Source organism: Aptenodytes forsteri, unplaced genomic scaffold (assembly GCF_000699145.1).
Source record: "Aptenodytes forsteri isolate BGI_AS27 unplaced genomic scaffold, ASM69914v1 Scaffold81, whole genome shotgun sequence".
Taxonomy (NCBI): Eukaryota; Metazoa; Chordata; class Aves; order Sphenisciformes; family Spheniscidae; genus Aptenodytes; species Aptenodytes forsteri.
The window spans coordinates 1821123-1845522 of record NW_008795259.1 but is presented as its reverse complement, the minus strand read 5'-3'; the positions used below and the strand labels follow the sequence as shown (position 1 = coordinate 1845522).

The 24400-nt window shown below is 43.9% G+C and overlaps 1 protein-coding gene across 2 annotated transcripts in view; it reads right to left on the bottom strand.

Annotated features, from left to right (window-relative positions):
* F13A1 (coagulation factor XIII A chain) overlaps positions 1–24400 on the bottom strand; it is a 70256-nt gene that overhangs the window by 32806 nt on the left and 13050 nt on the right. For both annotated transcript variants that reach the window (XM_009279172.2, XM_009279171.1), the window contains exons 4-7: positions 18144–18395; positions 11341–11459; positions 5723–5830; positions 3027–3201 (exon numbers count right to left, since the gene is read on the bottom strand). In XM_009279172.2, the coding sequence (XP_009277447.1) occupies positions 3027–3201; positions 5723–5830; positions 11341–11459; positions 18144–18395 (654 nt within the window). The remainder of the gene's footprint in view (positions 1–3026; positions 3202–5722; positions 5831–11340; positions 11460–18143; positions 18396–24400) is intronic.

Below are 24400 nucleotides of genomic sequence, written 5' to 3'. Positions count from 1 at the left end.
GAAAGGGGGAACAAAAAAAAAAAAAAAAAGCCCCTACCCCTAAATCGCAGACCATCACAATGTAGCACTGATGGCTCTTCTTCCCATTTGACAAGTGGTAAATCTGGGATATGTGCAAACGCTATGGCTACATCTGAAGTGTAGTAGTGCATCATTAGGCATCTGTGTGTGTGGTGCACCCTGGCTGATAAATAGGCATGGAGCATGGCCCTGAGGGGGTAGTGGGGCTGCAGGGTGACACATCATTTCAGCTTCTCCAGATGAAGTATTTTGTCTCTCAGCCAGAAAAAGTTCCTGTTTTCTGATTTAGGAGCAACATGGTTCTGCAGAAAACAGAGGTTTTTTTCTGGAAAGGGAAAACATTTCTATTGAAAATCCTATTCAAAAATAGTTCTGATGCTGCAATGTTGAATGGCCCTTGCTGCTACTGCTGGGTTTTGTATATTCATTAGTGTCACTACTGTGACTCCCAATAAAGTGTAACGCTGCACATTCATTTCAAGTTCCTGGATGACAAATTACCTGGATGCATCCAATACCGTATGTACCTATTGATTAAACTTAATTCAAGTGCCCTCCCAGGCTTCCAGCACATGAGCCATCAGGGCTCATTGGAAATAATTTGTCTGACAATTTCAAGATTAATGACCATTTTTCAGAATGTTTTAGCATTTTTAACGGACGACTAGCCAGAGTATACAATATAGTAACCTTGGAAAGCTGGACTGGTCACAATGATAAAACATTGGCAGCTGAGAAAGACACAAAATGAGCTCAAAACAACCCTTGTAGTTGCACATGGCTGTTCGGACCTTTGCTGTCCTCTCTGTGCAGTGGTCAGCAGCTGGACGTGTCAGTGATTATGTATCAGATCAGCCACATTTTCATTTCATAATGCTCAACAAACTTTATACTTCAGCAATCCTTGCAGCAGTACAAAGTACCAGGTCTCTGACTTGACTAACTTAGTCAGCAAACCGAGTCTAGTTTTGCCCCAGATAAATATGCCTCTCCATTTAACACAGCAGGCTCCAGGTCTCCACTGCCTCGCCCCAGTTTCACAGTGGCCTGGAGGCAAAATACTGCGCAGTGGTGACTCAGGGCCAGTGCGGGGGGAAGGTGGGAGAACTGGTATGTGTGTCTGTGATCTAGGGAAATCCAGATGAAGCAACAGGTGGAAGCCACTGTGAGGAGCTACATCCATAGGAAACATTTGCAAGAGCCTTTTTGAACCCATTGCGTTGTGCAGAGGCTGAGAAGCATCAAGTACAGACCATGCGGCCTCAGGCAGTGAAGGAAGTAGACATCTCTCAGGTTCTTCGGGTGTGGGTGATTGCCGATTATCCCATTGCACCAGGAATAAAATGAACCATTTCATGTGTCGAAGGACAGAACACCTGCCAGCGCCTCCCCAAATCAAAACAGGAACCTCTCCAGATATATGAGAGAGAAGCAGAGAAACCTGAAACTGCTTCCCCTGCCACAGCTGTGAGAAATGTGTGCCAGCAGAGGGCTAGGTGGTCAGAAGACAGCTTTATTTCCGAGGTCCTTACTGTTTTGCATAGCTTTTGAACTACCTCAGGTAACCAAAATGAGTTATGAAATTCAATTATCCAGATTGGAGGAAAATTATGTACAAAATGAAACACACGTGTACAGAACAGGCAAAAATGAAATGAAAATGCAGACATGTCCAGGGCTGCCTGAGGGTGAAGAACCAGTCTTGTAACTTGTAATTAATTATTCAATTTCCATGTTTGCTGCAGAAGATGGGTGATTAATATCCTTCATTTTTGATAAAAGTATAACATAAAGAGAAGTGTAATGCTATTCCTTGAGACAGCAACATGTGACAGTATCGAGACAGATGAAAAAAGGAAAGGTTTCATGGAGAGTTTTTCTGTAATTTCCTTTTCACATCTTGAATACAAGGACCAAAGCTTAGACCTTCAGCTGTGGCTGAAAAGTACTTGATGCAAAGTAGGCTCCAAGCCTGCAGAAATACCCATTGTGTCCCCCTGGTCCTAAGCTGATCTTGTCCCTCCCAGTCTGATACTTAAAGGCATATGTTGTAAGTGCCTCCCAGGAAGATCATCTGGGCTTAAGACAGACACTTACTTTTAGCTTCTGTTCAGCTTCTTCTATTGGCCAGTGCCATAAGCATAGGAAATGCTTGACTGGCTCTACATTGGCACTCGACATAAGCATTGCTTCCAATGTCTGGTCCCCATTATCTGTATAATGCACATTTTTTACATTCCCAGAGTCTTTCTTGACTCCTAATACGCTGCAGTGTGTTCCAGTGTATTAGTAGTGTTCATCTGGGATGCTGTTGTTAGCAAGTGCTAGACAGTAAAAAAATAGGACCAATCCAACGCTGCTTTCCCTACTGGGTTTTACAACCTGCAACACCCCGTTCGCTGCAACATTGAAACTCTGGTTCGAGCAAGCATGTTTAGACTTAACCTTGTAGTGCTAGACAATTCATAAACCAGGCCAGCATTTTCCTCATTGTTCTCGCTCACAAACTCCATAGAAAGTGTTAACAGTGCTCAGTAGACTGGTGCTGGACAGTGCACGTCAGTCTTGCTAGGAACAATCCTCGGTAGGTGAGAATTAGCCTTTCTGGAGCAGAGACACCATCACATATCCCATATTGGGTAATAGTTTCATGTTGCAGGTCTAGATAAGAAGCCCCGTGTTCATCTCAGATTTCCTAACAGATATTTGGAGTGTGCCAAAAGACTAACTTTCTCTCTCCCAAACTTACTCTCTGTGAGTCACTGAATACATTTTACTGAACAAATAAATAGTTAACAGATTTGTATGGAAGAGCAGCCGAACTGAAGGAGATGCCAAAAGTTTATTTAAAGAGCATCTATTTTAGCCATGTATTTTTAAGTATCACTACTATTTACTCCTGAACACCACAGAGCCAGGAAGTATTTTAGCTAGTTTAACCTAAAAGCTCTCTCTGTTATGCAAGAATCATATAGCAGGGTGTAGCTTTTCTCACCGATACCTACATGTGTTGAAGACACCGGCAAAGACCCAGCACTGGCCGTATCGCACTGGTTGCTTAGAACTGTAATACTCCAAAAGAATGTCCACGCTTCCTGTCCAGGCTGAAGGTGCGACCCCGTAAGTGTATGCATTGTCCCAGGATCCAGCAATCACACCATTATCATCCCTGGAGTTGATCTAAAGACAAAGGAAATGAGCATTAGGGATGTCAGAGACTGAATAATAAAGAGCTCTTTAACCCCACAGACAAAGATAGGGTGGGAGAGACTGAATATAGCCAAGTTTAGGCTAGAAATAAGACAAAAATGTTTAATTATGAAGGTAGGAGATGAATAGAACAATCTTGCTAAGGGCCATGGATTCTCCATCACTGAACAATTTTGAATGAAGGTCAGACACTTAAAAATAATGGCAAAATTAAATCACCACACTGAGCATCCATGTTGCCAGTTTAGTAAGTTTTATTAACATTAAACATGCTTATTGCTATGTATTTATAATAAACATGATCAGTTATAAACTGATAAGCAAGCCTCAGAAATACTAAGCTGGATTCTTTCCTAACATCGTTTGTTTTTTCTGTCTATATCAGCCCAGAGATTTTAATAAAATCACTCCTGATTTACAGCAGATTGAGAGGAGAACCAGTCCACTGTTATTTTTAGAGTAGAAACTAATTTCTTCGGTCCAGCACACATGAAAACAAGAAGGAATTTGCTGCATAAGTTCTCCCCTAGTAAGATTATACAAAGCAAGGAGTTTTGCTGACTAATGGCTATACTGATAGGCATTAACGAGCAATACATCTCCTAGCTGCAATTTGAACCAAACCAGTTGAGGCTGTGCAAAAAGCTCATTCGCTCTGTACCTTTTAATTATGCTAATGTGGAACAGCTACGTGCCAGCCAAATAAATCACAATTCTCATTTAAAAGCTTTTGGCTGGATTAACTACTGTTTTATAATTAGAAAATCGACTTGCTGTGAACCCTAGGACTGAATAAAGATAAGTATTCAGAGTCATAATCAAAGGGTTAAGGGGTTGCGCCCATCTCACTGTTGTGGGAAACATGCCAAGAAACGAGGCACTTCAAGGACAGGGCAGAGTGTTGATCTTCAGGCTCTCCTCTGGATGTAAAGAGACGAAGAAGGGGGTGACTCTACCTGCTCTGCAACATCAGGAAGCCTCAGAAGCATCCCAGCATGGGGCACCTCCTCAGACAAACTCAGCACTACCATGTCACATCTTGAGCAAGAATGAGGGTAAGGAACACGGGCAGGACTTCAACACCTCTTGGCCACTTCTTACTGAGGTCCAGATTTCAGATGGCCAAAACTCCCACCCGCTATGGCCTAATCCTGCAGATTAGACCTAAAGTCCATTGACTCCTGGCTTTCCGATGGTGAACTTCTCCACCTCCCTGAAATGATTGAGTGGCTCAAAACCTAAATAATATCCAAGCCCCCTTTGGGTTCATATACTTTGTGCTATTCTGTCCATAGGGCTTCCAGTGTCCCTGCATGAGGGACCCTTTACATCTACCAGCCCAGTTATGAGGGAACCACATTCAATTCTTACTTCTGTCTGAAGGTCTGAAGCCATATTTCTAATGTCTGGGGTGAAAAAACTAACCAAACGGTTAAAAGAGAAAGAGAAGTGGGGGTGCTCTCAATTCTTCTTGCTGAAGCTGTTCTATTTAACTTGATGTTATGTAAAAATCAGCATGTGGCACTGAGAGGCTGGAGATCCCATTTCAATGTTGTCTAAGACAAAGAGCTCATTCTCTTAAAGCCTGGGCAAATGCTGTAACAAGTGGATTAAAGGATTATCCATCTCCAGCAGCCATGTTTCGTAGACAGTCTGTTTTAGTAGCTGACTTTGGAGAACATCTAATGACGCTAGGCTTGATGAATAGGGTATTCTTCTGGGAAGCAGAAGGCATCAGTTCAGACCTCTATAAGGCAGAGGAGAGGATGCAGCTTCTGCCTTCCACATCCTGGATGAGTCTTTCATCTTGCATACCAGAGATGGGGCTGCTGTTGTACCCACAGCATGACTCCTGCTGCCTAGCAGCTGGAAAGAATGGAGGTGTGGGAAGTCTTCTCCTTACTTTTTGCTTCTGGTTATTTTAGGAACCTGCATTCTGAATACAGTAAGTTTTGTGGCCCCATGTTTAAGAGCACAGCTCTCACAGTGCTTTCTTCTGGGGCCAAGGTATCTTACGTAAATGTCATCAGCTTGACTAGGCCATCTGAGGCTTAAAAATCAGACACAGTGACATCCACCATGGCAGTGTCTTAAGATCCCTTTGAGGTTAGTCCACATAAAGTCTCTCAGTTCCCCATCCCAAATTCCACCCACCATGCCACCTTACCATCCATGCCAGAAATAGCTTTCTCAGTTATCTCAGCTACCAGAAAGTGAGCACAGTGTCACAAGAAATGCTATCATGCCTGGAGTGCAATGTCTAAAAGTGGCTTTTCTACCAGTGAGGTACCATTCTCAGGAAAAGGTGATGAGCCGACATAAATATCTCACCTTTAGTGGAGCGAAATAAAATGCCAGACCCCAGAGGTCAGAATGGGCAATTGATCTGGCACCTGTGGGAGTGAGCACACTGGGGCACGAGGGCCAGTTAAACCAGCCTGGCTTTGATTTATGAGTCGCTTCTGACACATCTTAGGCATCTATTACATACCACTGCAGAGACAACACGGCAGATTTTGATTGGGTTTCCACGCCCAGAGAGCTCCAATTCTGCCTTGTCCATCAGGAACAGGCAAGCATCCAGAATATTTTCTTCAAACTAAAAAGAAAATAAAAAGGGAAACAGAAAGAAAATTGAGTCACTTTTTATTCTGGAAAGCAAAGGAAAACTTATCTTTCATTGTTGTTATAATAGCTGATCAGCTTCAAAATTAGCTGGTCAAGGCAAAGTTCTGTGTTTAAAAATACAAGTTTTCTTCTAGTATAATCACTCATGTATAGCAAAAAAATGTGAGATGCTGTGAGGGAAAAGAGTGTCATTTTCAATTCAATCTCAGTCCGGTTTCCAGAAGGTTAAAATGACAACACAGCCTTTCTGACAGGACATAAAATTTTAAGTGCTAACAAGTATATAATAGGAAGATATTATAATAATAACTACAAAAAGCTAGTCTGCTTGCGAAGGACTTCATGTCCTTCACAGATTCCAGACCTGTTAATTTTAGGACCTCTGTGACACAGCCAATGCAATGCTGGGAAGCTGAACAATAAATGGTTTGCCAAAGTTAATTTGAAGACACTTACATTTTAAAATTAATTTTTAAATATGTTTAAAATTGACAAGCCAAAAGCTGATTATATAGATTAAGCCTGGTCTACGAAACTTAGACATCAAAAATACCAAGTGACCTAAAGTAGTCTTCTTCAAAAATAGAGTGAAAAGGTACAGTTTCTTCGATCCAGCATGAACAAGCACAAGAATGAATTGAGGGCAGAGGTGCCTAAATAGACCAGAAACTATTTGTCACAGAACTTGCCCTGTGATGTATTTCATTTTCCTTAGGAGAAACTGCATAGCAAAGGAAAATAACTGTCCCTTGAAAACAGTAGGAGACAGGGAAATGCACATTAATGAAACAAATATCTTCCAGATACACAATCTTATATTAATACTCAAGGCTGATACAGAAACTCCACAGACCTCATCCCATTGCCATGTTAGGCTTTATGTTCAACGTTTGCATCCTTAAATATGATTCACACTAAGAGGATTTTTGCTCTCATGCTGCTACTATAGCTGGATTGATTTTGCAACTGTCTCCAGCCTGGCTTAGGGCTTCTTGGCAGATAAGGGTGATCTGAGTTTTGCCTCCCGAAGAAAGTGAGCAAGAGCCCAGGCCAAGGTGCTGCTTCGGCAGCCCAGGGAGAGGCAGAGGAGAAGGAAGAATGAGGCCAGAGAGCTGAAAAGGAAGCCCCAAAGAGTCAAGACTGCTGCTGATGCTGCAGGGAAGATGGGATGGATGGGGGTGACATCCCAGGCAGCAGCCGAGCTCTGGCATAAGCCAAGAAAGCAGAGGCACCACCGTGTTTCACCACCCTCAGCCATTTCCTGGCCAAGGAAAATCCTGTTCTTTGCCTCTGCCTCGAGCCTGCCTGGCTCTCATTGCTCAGAGTACCACCACCATATGGATCCTTTTCAGCAAACATCCACCAAGGCAGCACACCTCTCTCATCATCACCCACGCCTGCATTGAATTACCTTCTCTGGAGCAGACATTCACTAGTGAGTAACATCTTATAGTCTGAGCAAAGCTGAGTTCATGGTGTTTGCGCAAATAGGGAAAGAGGGATCAGTGTTTCCCAGGGACCTACTCCTAATATTGTATCATCCCTGGGAAGCTGAATAATTGCATGATAGACTCTCCAGTCCACTCCACTGGTATGTGATGTAAATAATCTTGGGTGAATGACTGTGCTGTAGAGACCCTCCTTCCTAAGGAGTATCCTCACAACAGATAATGTAAACTTGGGGCTTCATAGCCGTCCTTCCTGCTTCAAGTTCACTTTTCTTCTGGTCTGGCCCAATGATTTATCACTTTCACCAGGATCAAAATCTGCTTTCTGCACTTCAAGTCATCAGCAGTGCCTAAGACTGGAGTTAAATCAATAAGAAGTTTACCCTGCAAATTAAATCTTTCTCATCTACAGTTTATGAGACGCTGTCAATCTTGTCAGCATATACAGGAAGAATAAAGAGGAAAGAAATTGCTATCAGGGTTGTTGCCTTCCACCTTAGCATTTAAAAAATGACATGAATGATTGTGAAATAACTGGATTAACAGGAGAAGAGGTAGGGCAAGCTGTAAAGTCTAGCTGCCTTACACTGTTGCAGTAGTGTAGGATGCAGAGTAGTCTTAACTCTAAAGCCAGTTTTGCCCTTCTTCACTATCCAGGGATTTAAAAACATTAAATCAAACTAAATTGGTTTCCTGCTCTCACTCTTGGCATGAAAATGTTATCTAGAGGGAAATGGAATAAAAACATAGCACTTGTAAGTCTCATCATCTCTGAAATGTCAGAGGAAACAGAGCAGCAGCAGGCAGCCAGGACAGGTGAGTGAACTTGGGCCAGGAGCAGGCACTGCCTGCTCAACACAAGCTGAAATGGAGATAAACCAAATTCAGGATCAAGAAACTTTGGCAGAGCCACCTGGGAAAGACTTCAGATGGAAAACAAGGCATGAGAAAACACACAGGCAAAGGGGTTCTGTCTGCACACAGACGTGCATCGTGTTACAGAGCAAAGCATTTAGTCGGGCTGGCCTTCAGTGGGCATCCTCTCTCATGCTAACCTGTTTCTAACAGATGACCTTCCATCTAAATCAGAGTAAAAGGGGCTGTATCACCTTTTGCACTGGTTGAATTAGGGCTGTATTTCTCACCGTCAGCTGCAGGCAGATGTGATTTCATGTTGCCTGTGGTCTGATCTGACCAAATGCACATGCTGTAAAATTACATGTGCACAGTGGGCTGCAAAGCTAATGCAGCTCGGTGTGTGGACATGAGACAACTCAGGATGGCAACAAGAACTCTATGCCCACCTGTTTTAGTTTATTTTTCTCACAAAAAAGCAATGTTAAATGATCAACACAGCATTCAATTTCTGACATTTCTCAGCCAGAGAATTCCTATGGGCCTAGATTTCTTCCAAAGCCAAATTTCACCTGAATCCCCTGTGGGCTTTTCTGAGTGAATGGCTATTTACGCTTTCTTAGAAGAAAGGAATCACAGTCATGTTACAAGGAACATCTCCATCTTCATGCATTACAGCCATGTTTTAACTGGCCTGTTGTTTTTTCTTCCTCGGCCCATTTTTCTTGTCTTTCCTCTTCTCATGTTGATGGTGCTCATTAAAGACAGCAGCTGTGAGAATCATCTCCCACTAGTAACCCAGTTTTGAACTGTATGTTCCTTTTTAATTTACAACCTGAGTTAAAGCTTCCAGCTGTCATTGTTCAAAGCAATTTTTTAGCCTAAGAATATTACCATGCACAAGTCTATCTGTATTTTTGTATATGACCATATACCTTTCATCTCTATGATTGTGTGGCCTTATGCTTTTTACTTAACACTGTTGTACAGGGCTATATGTCATAAATACAAGATGCATACATGTGTGATATACCTATAATATAGGCCTTGCTGCTAGTACTTTTACTCACTCACAGCAATGCTCTTATTCTTAATATCCAGGATTGCTGAAAATGAGGAAGATGCATGTTTTTAATGGCTGGAAATTGTCTGGGTAAGATCAGGAACGTTACGTCCTCCATCTCACTGAAAGTGAGAGAACCAGAAGAATGTATCTCCATTGCTTTGCAGTTTGAGATGTCTGTTACACCCATACAAAATGATTGATCCCATTAAAACTGTTGGCTTGGGCCCCTTTAGATACATCTGCCACACTCAGTTTTCACACAGGCAAGTGATAGCAAAAGGTGCACCACAGCACAGTGTGGAAATCAGGTCCTCCAATTTCAGACAACACAGGAATGAAAGTACACGACAAAGGGATATGGAACAGCCCTAACCTCCCAGGCAGAACCACCTCCTAGCAAAACCAAATAAATAAGGCAGTTTCTCTAGGGAGGCTGGTGTTTTTGTCAGGAACGTACCAGATTTGCGGAATACAAGCACCTCAGGCCAAGCCACCATAGGCCATAAATTTAGCATCTTGGGACATAAATTCAGCAGCTGGTTTAAGCAGTACTGTCCACCTCCAGCCACTCATTCCCCTCTCTCCCTCCCCCTTACATCTGTCATGGAGTGAATCCCAAATCTAGGAACAGGGCAAGCCCAAAAAATAACCCAGGGGAAAGAAAGGAAAAAATCAAGGAGACGCTTATTCAGCTAGATCAGCTCTTCAGTCCGATTCACTGCATGGCTGCACAAGCACTTGCAGGGGGAAGGAAGGGCCAGGAGGGGGCATTTTTGGTCAACTTAAATGCACACCCAGCTTTGGCCTCAGGATCCGGTTCCACATCTCTTACACCAGAGGCACCATCAGTTTATGGAGTTGCTCCCCACCACCACCTTATTGAGGGGTTATTTTTATCTCAGTCAGGATGACAGTCAGACCCTGCAAACAACAGCGCTGACACAACCAAAGGAACTGTGCAGAAGCAGGAGCTCCCTAAGGCAGTGCTGCCGCAGGAAAAAAGATGAAATTGTACCCTTAAATGAGGAAACAAGAGAGATGTGAGTTCGAAGAGCTCTCCAGGGCAAGTACACTGGCAATCCATCCAGCTCAAGCTTTGAGATTGTCTTTAGCTGAGGGAAAGAAAGCAAAGCAAGAAGGCCCTTTCTGCAAGGCTGCACTGGGGAGGTGCCACAAAAACTGAATGGATCCATCACCATTGCATTAAAGAAATACTTCAGTACTTTCTTAATTGTGCTGTTGTGAAAATCCAGGAGGTGAGATGTGTAGAGTTCACCATGTCCAATAACTGCCCTTTGGAGCCCCTCTGAGTGACAGCTAGGGTTAGTTTCGCTCGTTTTGGTTCAGCTCATTAATGCCTTTTCCCTATTCTCAAACAACTTAACTCTTTCATCCCATAGGGATTTTCAGGCTGGTTAGTTCTTACAAACAGACTGAGGTAAAATAGGCAAGCAAGCAATAGGAGTCTGATGTTATTGAAGGCACACCAATACCGCACACCAGCCTGGCTGGGGGTGTTCCCCACGGGCTGCAAGAGGCCACTGGAGGCTGTTGTCAAGTCCAGGCAGCAAAGGGAGAGGTTCCCCGGCTTTGTCACTGTGGCAAGGAAATTTAAAACTCTGGGATTAACTCCCAGTTTGCCACAGGAACCCTGTGACGAGCTGACTCCCCCCGAGCAGATGAGATTAATTTCCATCAAGTTGCTAGAACTAAAAGGAGGAGTCAAAAAGCAATACAACCTATTGCTGAAAAATGAAAAAAAAAATCTCTCTACTCTTTCATCAAATCAGTTTGATCCTGAAGCAGCAATAACGTAGCAGCAGAAATACTGCTGCACTGTGGAAACCTCAGCTAATGACTATAACTTTCAACAGGCAGCCTCATCTGAAATACGCCCCTAAAACAAGATCTTTAAATATTAGCTATTATAACATTGCTTTTCTGGATTAGGCATATACCCACTTCATACAATTTTAAAATTATGCCCCTTGTCTTTCTGAAGGAGAGACCAATAATGCATTCCAGAGCCCACAGTCTCAACCACAGTCTGGTGTCAATTAAATTCACCTGCTGTACTGCCAGGAGCAGCCAGAGAAGGTCTAAATATCTCACCTGACCGTAACTCCAGCTTCTTAATTTTATGTCATTGATGTTTCCATGGAAGACAATACCAACATCATTCAGGACATATTCTTCCCTTTCCTTCTCATCATCCAGATACACGGCATCCTCTGCATCAGTTTACCAAAAATAAATGTTAGCACAGTCACTTAAGTTTTCATATAGGACAGATAAAAAATCTTAGCATATAATACAGTCATCTTTGATGAAAAGAACCCCTCTCCCATCAAACAAAGCACTACTTGCTTCAACAGAGTACGAGAATAAGGAGGTAGTGACCCCAGTTAGGAATATGATACACAACTTAAAAGCATGCAAGATGCAAAAGTGCTGACAACTCCTGCCTGTTTTCTCAGGATCTGCAAAGTATGATTAAAATGTCACATCTTATCAAGAATTTTATGATTACTGTGTACCACTAATTTAAAAGTTGAAGCACCATGACGCAATTCTGCATCTGTACAAACAGATCAAAGAACAATTTCAAACCTATTAATGTTAATGGAAACAGCTCAAGTCAAGAGATCTAAAGAAAAATCTGTAGTGCATTAAAAAAAATTGGAATACAGTTTTTATAGTGTATTAACAGAAGGGTTTGATTGCTTTTTCTGTAGGTAAGTTATTGACTGGAGTGTCCCTCCCCCATGTAGCTTGACTGACCAGCTATTATGAGGAGAAATTCAAGTGTCCAAGTGAAAACTGGAAGTAATTGGAAGAGATCTTTATCAAAACATATACAAAAGGTATATCCTACATCGGTCTTATATCAAGAGTCAAGAGCATATACGTGGACCCTCACCCTGCAAACATGATTCACATACGTAAATAACCCGTTATTAACAGTCATAAATAACCCTGAATGACATGAAACTGTTCAGACATTCACAGGTAAGTATGAAGCAGGTCGTGATTCTGTGACGCTAGAATAGTTGAGGATTTCTTTCCCGTGCTAATGCTTGCACCTTGAGACTAAGAGATACAGCTTAACAATTCATAGTATGGGAATTAATTAATTTGAGGAAATCAGTAATGTGGTACCAGATAGCAAATTAAAGGGAAGCAATAACCTCTGATAGTTTGATACGAGCGAGTACAAAACTACCACTCACTACTGCCATAGTGGATTTCTTCAGCATCCCACTACAAATTACTAGAGGATTATTTCACTTTTAAAAGCCTACTGATTTGTTGTATTTTGTTGACATGCAAATCAGATTTGTACTTCCTTGTAAACCTCATCCTCAAAAGCTTCTTCATTTGCCCGTAAAACTGCAATTTGGCTGAAAATAAGCTAAAATCTGAGCCCTCTGAAAAAAATCAGCTGGCTTCAGCTAGGTGAAGGGTTTTGCCAGTCTACACACCTGACCTTGCTGGAAGTTTTGTTTTCTCTGAAGATATAAATATATCTCTATGTCTATACATACAGGAGGGTTTATGCATAGATATGTAACATAATGACCTCCACATTGGTGTGCAAGGAATGATAGGGAAGCAGGTGTTAGATGTAAGAAGCCTTTATTGCATTTGAGGACATCAGTGCTTGCCATTATGTTTTTGACAGGGTTGCTCTAGAGGCTCTGCAGACTACGTCCAAATCCGAGCAAACAGAGAAGTGGCAGGTTTTATCGGGTTTTCCCTAAGGCGGGCAGGTCTGAGACTCGCTCTTGCATTTGGTGGGGTGGTGGTATTCACCCAGCTTCTAAGAGGTGGGTCGCCAAGAAGTTTCTTTATAGGGTTGTCACTACCCATGACCTAGTCAACCTGCACCCAGGCACAAAGCAGAAGATCACGGATTTATTATATTCAGAGGCTACCAGGTGAAAGAGAGTGTTAAAACTTGACAGTGAATCAAAAAGCTGTAGTCATTTATGCCAGCAGGGACTCTCATACTTATGAAACTGTATATTACATGACTTTTTTGAGGTCCAGCTCCCAGCTCTAAACAAGTTCTGCATAACATCCCACCAAAAATACTGCAGATGTTACAGATCATCTAGGCTCTGTTTCATTAGGATAGCTCTGCCTGATTTGCTGACTGAACAATTATATGTATTCACTCACTGAGCTTTAGACTTTATTGAAACACTTCAATACAAATGTACAGAGAACACATTTAAAGAAGAACTCACACCTTCTTCTGTACATTTATGCATTCAGTGGCGTGTGTGCATATGCCTTCCTGACAGCTGTTGTTTTCTTTCAGGGATTAAAAATATCAATATTGATCTGGTTGGTATCAATTGAGATGCTTATGTTATTTCAAGACTGCGCGATCTGTGCTAAATCAGATGAAAATTGATTAACTTTTCTGTCAATTATTTTAAAAAATTTGTGGTTTTTGATAAAGTAAAAAGGGCTTCTGTGTTTCACAGAGAAGCCAGCTGCTTTGATTTTTGACAGCTTTCACTACCCTTGAGACTGTTTAGAAGAAAATACAAGGCATTTGTGACTACTTTGATGCTAAGCGTGCTCTACATAGTACAACTCCTAATTATTTTGTGCAAGTGGAGGCTCACATCTGACAAACAGAAGAATTCCACAGAAATGTGCTGCGTTTGTTTGTTCTTTTCCTCTAGCAGTTTAGGGGGTTTTTTTACTCACTTATTTTATCCTGGGAAATTACTAAGACACTAGCAATGCTCCAAAGAAGCAAATTAGCTTCTATGCTTCTCTGTTTGAAGATAGATGAGGTGAAAATACACTTCACATGAAGACAGTACTGCGGGTAAGGAATCCCACTGAACACAGGCTCCCTTAAAAGAGATGAGGAGTGCAGAGAAGCTCTTTCCCTTTGGGAAGGTGAATGGGCATGGGAGGACACTACCCAGTACGAGGGGACCTCCTCACCCAGCACAGCAACTGGCTGGAGTTGGAAATGCTATTTCTTCATGAAGACAGTGACCGCTGAGCACAGCAGCACCAGCCGGTGGGTGGAGGTGGAGGAGGAGGCAGCAGCCTTGCCCTGAGCACCCAGCCTCCCTTCAATGCGCTCCTGTGGGAACTCAGGAGCACAAGGCTGGGCTTCACTGGAACCAGAAAGCTCCCAGGGCTCTTGCTGGGAAGAGGACAGTGCTGTGGCAAAAACAGAGCTGCAAGAGCTAAATACAGTTATCTACAAAACCTCCTCCACCCAGGACCAAGCTCAGTATGCTGCCCTGCAACTGCTAGTGCTTGCCTACATTAATGCATCAGAGAGATGAAGCTCTGTGTGAATTTTACCCATGTGGAATCTATGATACAGGAGATCAAATTTAAGATCTAGCTACAAATGCCAGAAAATATTCTTGGGCCAAATTTGGATGACTGATAACACGTAAGAGGAGTCCAAAGTCAACCACATGTTACTAATCCTCAAACTGTATTAGGACACTTGAAACACATAAGCAGAAGAAATGTGCGATTGACTCAATAAAGTTGCAATATATTTAATTGCTTAAAAATAATGCACTTTGCAGAAGGCTTGGATGAATGAAAAGCACACCCTCTGCCCACAGAGTCTGCAACTTATTCACATACACTATGCATCTCCACCCGTGAGAGCGCCACACAAGTCAATGCAAGTGCTTATCCTGATAAGCACTGAGTGTTCCTCAGCAGTAAGTTGCTGGGGCTCAGCACCTCCTTGGGAAGAGCTCACAGTATCCAGATCAAAGGAGCCCTTCTCTGCTTTCACGTAGTCTGATACTGCTAAGAGTTAAGTTAAACTCCAAGAAGTTCTATAACTACTTGCCATTTGTATCTTCTGTTTCAGAACTGAAGAGGGCTCTGCATGCCCAAAAGCACATCTGTTTTTCCCAGATATGTTAGCTGGCTGAAGAAAGGATGCTGCCTCTCCTCGAAGGCTTAACCTTGCTTATTAAGTAATGCAAATTCCACCTGAGTATCTGAAATCTCAATCCACTAGCTTGCTGAATTCCCAGATGTTTGAGGCTGATGTATATAATGTTGCAGGATCAGGCCCTGCATCTGCATCTGTAAACTATTCTTGGTGATCAGCCTTAAATGTAGCTAAGGAGGTTAAAACATATGAAAGCATCTGATGATTTTGGAAGCAAAGTACTCTGTAGCTTGGCTGGTAAAGTATTCGAACTTGTTCTGAAACAGCAGAAAAAAAACCTCGCATCCCTGGCTGGAAAGATATGTCAAAACTGAACTACAGTGAGAAAAAGAGTAATAAGAAAGGGCACAAATGCCTCTGTCTTAAAGAAAAGCTCATACCGACACATTGATGTTTCTCCAAAATGATGAGTTGGAAAGCTGCGCTAGACACTGACAGAGCCCGTACTCTCCTCGCTGCTATAACGATCCCCATTCATTCCTGGCATCAGCCTTCTCTCTTTTTAATGAGGCTTTTCACTCAGACTTTTCTGCTTAGCTATTAACCCAGCAAACAAGTCTAGGAGATTTTCAAACTATTGTTTTCTCTGCATTTTAACTGCCTGAGTTTTTATACCCTTTTGTCATTCCACTGAACAATCTTTTCCAGCCAGGGGATAAAGCGTGGAGAAACAGTCCCTGGTTTTCCAACACAAGGAAAGGGAGAAAAGGCAGATATAGGAGCCAATTAGTCCAAACTACCTAGGAGTAAAAGTAGGGGCAAGAAATGAGAATAAATCCAAATCCAAATGAAACATGCAGAAAACGAAAACTGCAATAGTCAGCAAGGGACAGGACCTGAAGTCATTAAGACACACCTGAACATCTAAGCTGGAGATGAAAACATGGTCCTCCAGGGGTGACCCCGAGTTGCCTCCCCTGGGCCTGGGGGCACGCAGCACATCCTTGCTGCCCAGAGACTCTCTTCTGCTTTCCTGAAGCAGAGCTTTTCCGTCAGCTTTTCCGATGGCTGCCGCTGGAGGCAACTGCTGCATGTCTTGCTCCCTACCACACTGTGGTTTTAATCTTGCTGGCTTTTGGCCCCATTCAGCACAGGTGTGAGGGAGGGAGGGCACAGGAGAGCAAAGCACCTTGTGCCATGAACAGATGTGAACCAGTCAGCACACAGAGCTGGTGGGGAAGGAGGTGAGAAGAAGGGATTGATTTTCCCCTCCCACCCCCCAACTAGCACCTTGAATCAGCCTGTGTGGTACCAGTCACACCACAGTGGGCCAGCCAAGCCCCCCTCATCGTATTTTTTCTCCACATTACGGCTGTATGCAGCCCTAGCTGGCTATATGTTAGTCATGAGGCAATATGAGGTAATTTAAGAGGCTTTTTCTTTGGGGTTTATCCCTTTCAAGGAGGTGCTGAGCCACTGCATAGTCACCATGCTAGCTAACAAACTGGCTGTTATGACACTCACAAATAAAGCCAAGGGATGCTCTACCTTGGGGTGGAGAATCGCACCTCCCTAGCTGGAGCCGTGACAGGCTGATGATGCCTTCACAAACCTTGAGCAGTTTTGTCTGCTCACAGTGGGTCATAACTTTGGCAATGATTCCTCTCTTTCTGTTAAACACTCTCCCTCCTCTCCCAGAATAAACATTTAGCATGCTGCTAAGAGGTATCTACCTCTACGCTGCTATCTCACGGTGTCACGGGACCTTGGGCCCTGCCCTTCCCTGCTGTTCCCGCTTAACTAACTCCGCTTTACTCAGCATTAACATATATCTTCCTAAATAATGCATAAGCTAATCATTGCTTATATTCCCTTGGACCAGGGGCAAGTAATGAATTCAGCACAAATCATTCAATGTACTGACAGTAGTACAGCTGAATAATGGACTCTATTAATAACGCTAAACTTACTCGGCACTCGGTAGGATGGCCCTTGTTTGGTACGGGATTATTTGATGTAAATACTCTGGTAAAAACATTGAAAGATGAAGGAAGGGTGACAGGAGAATATTAAATTTAGCTGGTGACCTAAATATATAGCAATATGTATGCTGGACTTGGAGCCTTACAAGTGTCGGAAGCTGAGACACAGTGCTACAGCCTGTCAGAAGGCTGAGCCAAATCTCTTCAGTCCTCCTTGCCCTCTCCTTAAAGCCACACTTGGAGTTCATTGGGTAAGATACAACTCTGTCAGTGTAAGGGCTGATTTTACGTGGGATCCAGGGAGAAAAAAAAAAAAAAATTGTTCTTCAACCCTCTGGATTATAAAAAAAGGCTCATTTACAAAATGTTCTGTTCCTCAGAGAGGACAGGGTTGCTGGTAATTAGTCACCACTGAAGGGGAACTTGTGAGGTCAGATGTCGTGTAGCAGCAGGAAGGCACCACCAGCGACGCCACAGCAGGTTGGCTGCATCCAGCCCATGCAGGAGCAGCAGCTCCCATTGAATTCCTGCAGGCTTTCAGCTGCAGGTGTTCGATCCTAAATGTGGCAATCAGCAATGTAACTCAACAGAGTATGGGACGCTGCCACATCCTGCCCCACGCCAAATCCTGGAAAAAAACATGCCCCTATTGACTTGTCAGTTTAAGGCACACACAGGCAGGCAGGAGGCTCACACTGATGCCTATTAAAGTCGGAGCAAACTCTTGGGGTATATTTACTACAAGAAACAGAGCATCAACGTGTGGCCCGAGCTGGTAAACACAGGCTTGGCCTCATAAAACTGCAGAGTGCAGCTACAGCACAGGTCTGCAGCATGGAGCCCCGCTCACACAGGGCTATTCCCCAGCCTGAAACATTTGCCTCTTGGCAGAGTTACTATATAATTTCCAGACCCAAACTGGCTTGTTTCCAACCACCTTGGTACCAAGCTCCCCCTCCTGGACCACCCCCTCCCAAAAATCTATGAGCCCAGCAGCAGAAAGTGTGAACCTTTGACTCTGATAAGGTACTTACCCTGGCACCAGGGATTGAATAGGATGTAAGTGTCAGTTGCTGGGTTTCTGTGTGTCCGGAGGATGCCAAAGGGAGTCCAGACAGCAATGTACAGGCGAAACTTCCCAACGATGCAGGTGGCAGAGGACATGATGGACAGGCGAACAGAGTTGTTCTCCTTGTGGGTAATCTCGGCTCCCCACCTACCGGGTTTCAGCACATCATCTACTGGGATTGGGATGTAGGTGCCTTTGTTTTGCTGTGGGTAGCGACCTGGAGAGAGGGGGGGATAACTCCATGAAGAGGTTCACCTTGTTTTGACAGTCTCTTCGTTTCCTGGCAGTCCTCTATCCCTTTGTCTATTTTCAATGGAGGTGGAAAGTTTTAGTGGGCAGAAACCACCTACCTCCCTCAGAGCTTTACAGAGTGCCCGGTCACTTGGCAGTACAGCCGCACGAATACACGCAACACTTCCCAGTAGGCAGCCTGTGCAGACACCCCCACCCATCTTGCTCCAGCAAGCTTCAGTCTCGCTGGCTCAGGCAGTGCCAGGAGAGTAGCCCTGGCAGCACGAGCAGGGGCTGTCCCAGGCTTTCCTTGCTCATCACCGTTTATCCTAGTGCAGCAAGCTGCACTCCAGCTTGCTCCTTGCCTTGGTGTCAGCTACACTGTTGGTAAGTTTAGGTAAGAGCCCCTTCCCCAGTTCAGATGCACCCACCACCCTCATGGCTAGCACGCAAGTGCCCACTGGGGCATGGACATTGGCTTTGGGGCTCTTTAGCAGAGCAGAACCTTGTTCTTCTCACTGCACTGTTGCGCTGATAAGCAGAGACCAAGCACTCTTTCATGCAAGTCCACACAGATGGAGGAAATACAAGTCAGTCCACCAGCAGATACCCAACACTCAGTTCCTCCCGAGTGTCTACTCCTCACGGACAGAGTGGGAACCAACTCTGGACACGCTGAGCATAGGTGAGCAAATCTGGGCTGGATAGCCAAACTTTCTCGGCAAGCAATGGGTCCCAAAGTACGACACACCTCCAAAGTACCGCATGTGATAGTCTACCTCATAGTAAAACAAATCACACCCCAGAGAAGCCTATTTTACTCTGCCAACTATAAAAAGCATCTAGACGGATAGGCTACATGTAAACATGTACACTGCCAGGATTCAAAGTTGTGTGAGGATCCACCCTTTGAGCCTGAGGTAGAGCCAAACTATATCTGGAAGCCAACCAGCAGCATAGACAGAAAAGACACTTGTGAGAAGGCTGAGTTCCTTATCTCATTCTCAAATCTATTCTTCGTTTTATATTTTAGGCTGAAATTCAGACTCTCTCATTCAAAAATAGGGTAATGAAAAGAACGATGGCAGACAGAGAGACAGACTTCTATATTTTTCATTCCTACTATTTAAGAACTTCAAAATTAAACTCACAAGGGCGTTGATTTTCCTGCTTGCTTATTTTTATACAGCTGATGTAGCAATAATCCCAGATCTGAACACTGCTACATTCTGGGAAAGGACAACTCCAGCTTTGAATCTGAAGCTTGCAAGCTGCCACGACATCCGTGTTTCTAAGAAATCTGGGGCTACTGTGCTTCATCCAAGAGATTATTCGGTGCACATGAATTTCCATTTTGCAGATGTTCAGTGCACATAAATAGCCCACTTTGCCCTGTTGGCCAGGGATGCTGTAACCCATGAAACCCATTCAGATCAGCGAGGGATGCAACAGAAGTGAAAGACCTACAGAAGAAAAAAGGACTAGAATAAGAGAGCAAAACCAATAGAAAACACTAGAAGATAAAACACTGGACACTTCAAAGGAAAGCCAGTCTAGAGAGAAGAGCCTATAGAGGTAGCAGAGATGAGAGTCTTGCGCCTGCTAACAGTTGCAATCTGAGAGCTGAACATATTTTTGTTCTTTGTAGTGCAACCAGGTATGATCTAGCTTGCCTCTACAGTTGATATTTTGCTTCTAGTTTTGACATAATTGTTTTATTTTTAAAAAAGCAGTCCACGCAAACAAAGCAGCAGAGCAAACCAAGTAATTGAACTGACATCCTTGAAAACTGTTAACAAGTGCTACTTTTTAAAATACCTCCCTTACCTCCTTCAGAAAGGTGGGAGAGGGAAAAGATTACTATTTTAACGTGGTTAGGAACTGACACTGTCATCTTCACTGGAAGCTGCACGTTAGTGTAGGAGCCCATTGGGGACAGAAGGAGCTGTGCTGTGGCGGGGGCTTTGCACCACCATGTCCATGTGCACCACATGCACATGGGGAGACTGCAGAACCACTCCCCAGTAAATCTGCCTATAGGAACCAGGTAGGATTCCAAAGAGGCCATGGGGCCTTTGCAAGACATCCTTATGGAAACCCCCTCACCAGCACCTCATAGCAGGCTTGGCAAAGTACCAAGCCTCTCGTATTCTCACTTTTCTGAAACCTCAACACACACAACTCCGTTTGCCCTTCCATACAAAGGTCCCTCTTGTGTGCAAAGCCACAAGACACCCTAATCTACCTGTTGCCTGACAAGGGAGCACCTGTAGCTGCTGCTGAGGAGTATGCAAGGTCCTTTCAGCCCAGAGCCCGTGCATGCCCCACACAGCTGCTCCCACTCAGTAAGAGAGAGAGGTCACTGCACTGTCTTTCTCACCCATGAGGAGAAGGCACTCTGGGGTATTGCCTGCATCCCTGCAGACATAACAGGGATGCCAGGGAAGGGATATCCTAAAAGTCAGGATAATTTGTAGATGTTATAAACAGTAGATACAAGAGAACATCGTTTGCTTCTGACAGACGAGCAGGGTTCAGTGCTCACTAATGGTTGCATAAATCCTGAACCCACGAGGAAGCCTGGGAAGATAGGCAGAGCCCTCAAGAGCACAGTGAGCAATTTCCAATATTTTCTTTGAAGAGAGGACAGGTTCCCTAATCTTCTGAAACAAAAACCTAAATGTAAATGGAAGAGCAAGGGAATTGTTACTTCTGACAGGGGCTTGTGGAGCTGAATTGTAATCATACATCTAGACACCTGACAGCATCAGCCACACTAGTCTCATATACACACATCTGTTGTCTTGATACTAGAGCGCTATAAAGCTGATTAACTTTGGCATTACATGCTAAGGTTGCTGGCAAAAGAATTCTTATGTAGGTTCAGTACTATGTTTATCAACATCGTAGGGAAGTCCTCTCAGGATGGTTTGGCTGTTTGTCTTTTACCTACATCTTGAGCACACATTTCTGGCTGCAGTGGAAAAATAGGGCCAACTGTGGCTCATAGTTAGGACATCTGTAATGTCAGCCCTTTCTCAGAAGGGATAATGTGCAATGGTGATTTCATTCTCTGGGTAGAGTCTCTAAGGAAGAAGATTCAATGTTATCCAAAGACTCATTACCAAAAGCCTGCGAACGCCTGGCAGAGCACTCTCTGCAGGATCTCTGGTGCTAACCCAACCCATGGAGAGGCAGGAGGGTGTTTGGGTGCATGTCAGGACCAGGAGCCATGTAGAGAAGATAAACTCTTTTTATGCTGACAGGAGGGTGCTTCTGCCAGCAGCATCAGCTGGCTCAGGATCCTTCTCGCTCTGATTTGCTCCAGGAGTTGGCAGCCTGAACCACACTCTGCAGCCAGTTCTTTGTGGTTGCCTCACTCCCCGATGCTTACGTGTGCTTTGGGTGTAGGAGGCCCTGGCCCTCACACGAGGACATTTCATAGCCAGTTGCTCTGTGAAAGACAAAGTTGTTGTGTGACATCACACTGTTGGGATGTCCCTGTCTGCTCTCTCTAACAGCACATGGAAAATCCAGCCTGAGAATTTGGAAAGCCTGGAGGTTGCTGCACTGTTACCACCAGGCACAGGGTGAATTTTTTATAGGCTCCTTTTGCAGCTCAGAAGATATCAGGCACTGAATGGGGGCTGCTGACCGTCTTGCCTTCAAGGCAGGAGAGGACAGGAGAGAATTCACAGTGGCCCTCTTCCATGGGCCTCCAACTCTCTGCATTTCAATGCTAGATACTGAGCCACGATACTGCCAGAAAACATTATTTTTACAGAAACCTCTCTTTTACAGAAGGTTTAATGGCCCAAACATATCTATTTCCCCTGCTTCACAGTGCACAGGCCTGCAACCTTTTGGTACTTCTTTCTTATCCCACTTTGGTTTCTGTGGGAAAAGAAACTCCTAAAGTTCCTGCTCACTTCAGTTGCAGCTCAACTCTGCTCTACACCTCCTGGGCTTTCTAGGCACCCAGGAAAAGAGGAGCAAAATAGCTGCTGTTGCTGTTAAAGGAGCTCAGGTCTCCCTCAGTGCTGCATCACAAGGCTTTGAAAGTAAGTAAACATGAGTGAAGGTCTACATGGTGAAATGCCTCATGACTGAAGCATGTGTGGATGTGGGCATGTATGGCATACCCCCGCCACACACACACACACACATACACACACACACTTTACAGGGGCAAAATAGCTGCTGTTGCTGTTAAAGGAGCTCAGGTCTCCCTCAGTGCTGCATCACAAGGCTTTGAAAGTAAGTAAACATGAGTGAAGGTCTACATGGTGAAATGCCTCATGACTGAAGCATGTGTGGATGTGGGCATGTATGGCATACCCCCGCCACACACACACACACACATACACACACACACACTTTACAGGGGCAAAAAGCAGAGTGCAGTGTTTGTTAAAGCTTGCCGAAGTCTTATTTATGCAGTAGCAAAAGAATGAGCCATCTAAAACACAGAACTGTGGCCACATGCACATGCATTCAAAGTGAGTTATTTTTAACATATGCCTCAGCTCCTTAGCATGTCAGCTCAGGGCCCATCAGGCATGGAGGCAAGCTGTGTTTATTTCTGGGTAAAACTGCCACACCAGAGAGGGATTTACAGCAACAGAGGGGGAGCGAGAGATAGGTACGGCAAGTTCAGTTAGGCAAAACACGAGCGCTCCTCCTCCGGCTATCCAAGTCTGCTGCTGGTCCTTCCAAGTGACTAACAGGGATCAGGGCTTCCTAAAACCACACTCCTCCTCCTCCCCTGCCCAGTCCCTGGAAGCCCCTATCTCCATCTAGTTTAGTTTTTCCCTTGATCCCCAGTGGACATCATACATATTGCTGTATGTGTGCATGGATTAAACAGCTCTTAAATGCCACTGCTGAGTTAGTGCCATGCTGTTAGCTCAGCCAGCGGAAGGACTGACGGGTGCTCTTGGATGGGCCCTACACAAGTGAGTAGATGTTTTACTTTCGGCAGGGAAGAGGGAAAATTCGGTAGCACAGAGATTGGAGATATAGTGAGCTTCAGAGCCCATTTCCTCCCTGATGGAAGTAGGATAGCTCAGAAGAGAGGGAGGTGAACAAAACTATTTCTCAATAGTCTTTTTAGGAACCCTCCTTAGAAGATTGTTTTTTAAAGGAGTCAAGGAATCTGTCTCCCTTTGGGACATACATTACACACAGTAAGGTTAACAATTTTCCTGTTAGGTTCATTTGTTTTACTAGATACGCTCTTTCATACAAAGAGTAAAGAATCTATTTCAATGCCAGCCCTGGAAGTATAATAACTGTGACAGCTTGATAAATAAGTTTGAGCTGGAAGCCACAAGTACAGTAGCTGCGTAGCAGAGGTAAGCCTTATCGTAGCAAGCAGCCTGGGGATGGGTGTTAGCATACTGGGACCATGCCTTATTAATCACTATGAATAACTACTACAAATGTCAGAAAAGGAAAAAGGAAAGGGGGAAGAAAGAAGAAGAGAAAGAAGAAGAGAAAGGAGGAGGAGAAGAGAAGGACGAGAAGGAAGAAAGAGAGAGAAGAGAAAAAAGAAAAAAAAAAGAAAAAGTAAAACAAAGAGAAAAGAAAGAAGAGAGATGCTCTAATAAAATCCCAAACAACCAAAACAAGCAAGAAGGAGAAACAAATTTTTGTAAAAACCACTACTGTCTTTAAGCCACTGCTTCAATACCACATCTGGGTTCCTCCCACCCTCAAATCCCATTGCCTTCAGAAGTGCTGCATACAAACTCGGAAATGTAGGAAACCCAAATATCTTGAAATAGTTTTTGCTTATGGCTCCAGTTAGGAATCCTTAACATCTGACCACTCTGTCCCAGGAGTGAATGTTTCTAGTACTTTACAGTTGTAAAACACACATCAGAGTCACGCACCTTAGCTATTAAAACCATTAAAAAATACAGCTAGATTTTATGTGCCACTTGATGCTGCTGCAGCAGTGCAAAAGGAGAGCATAATAAAGATAAAGAT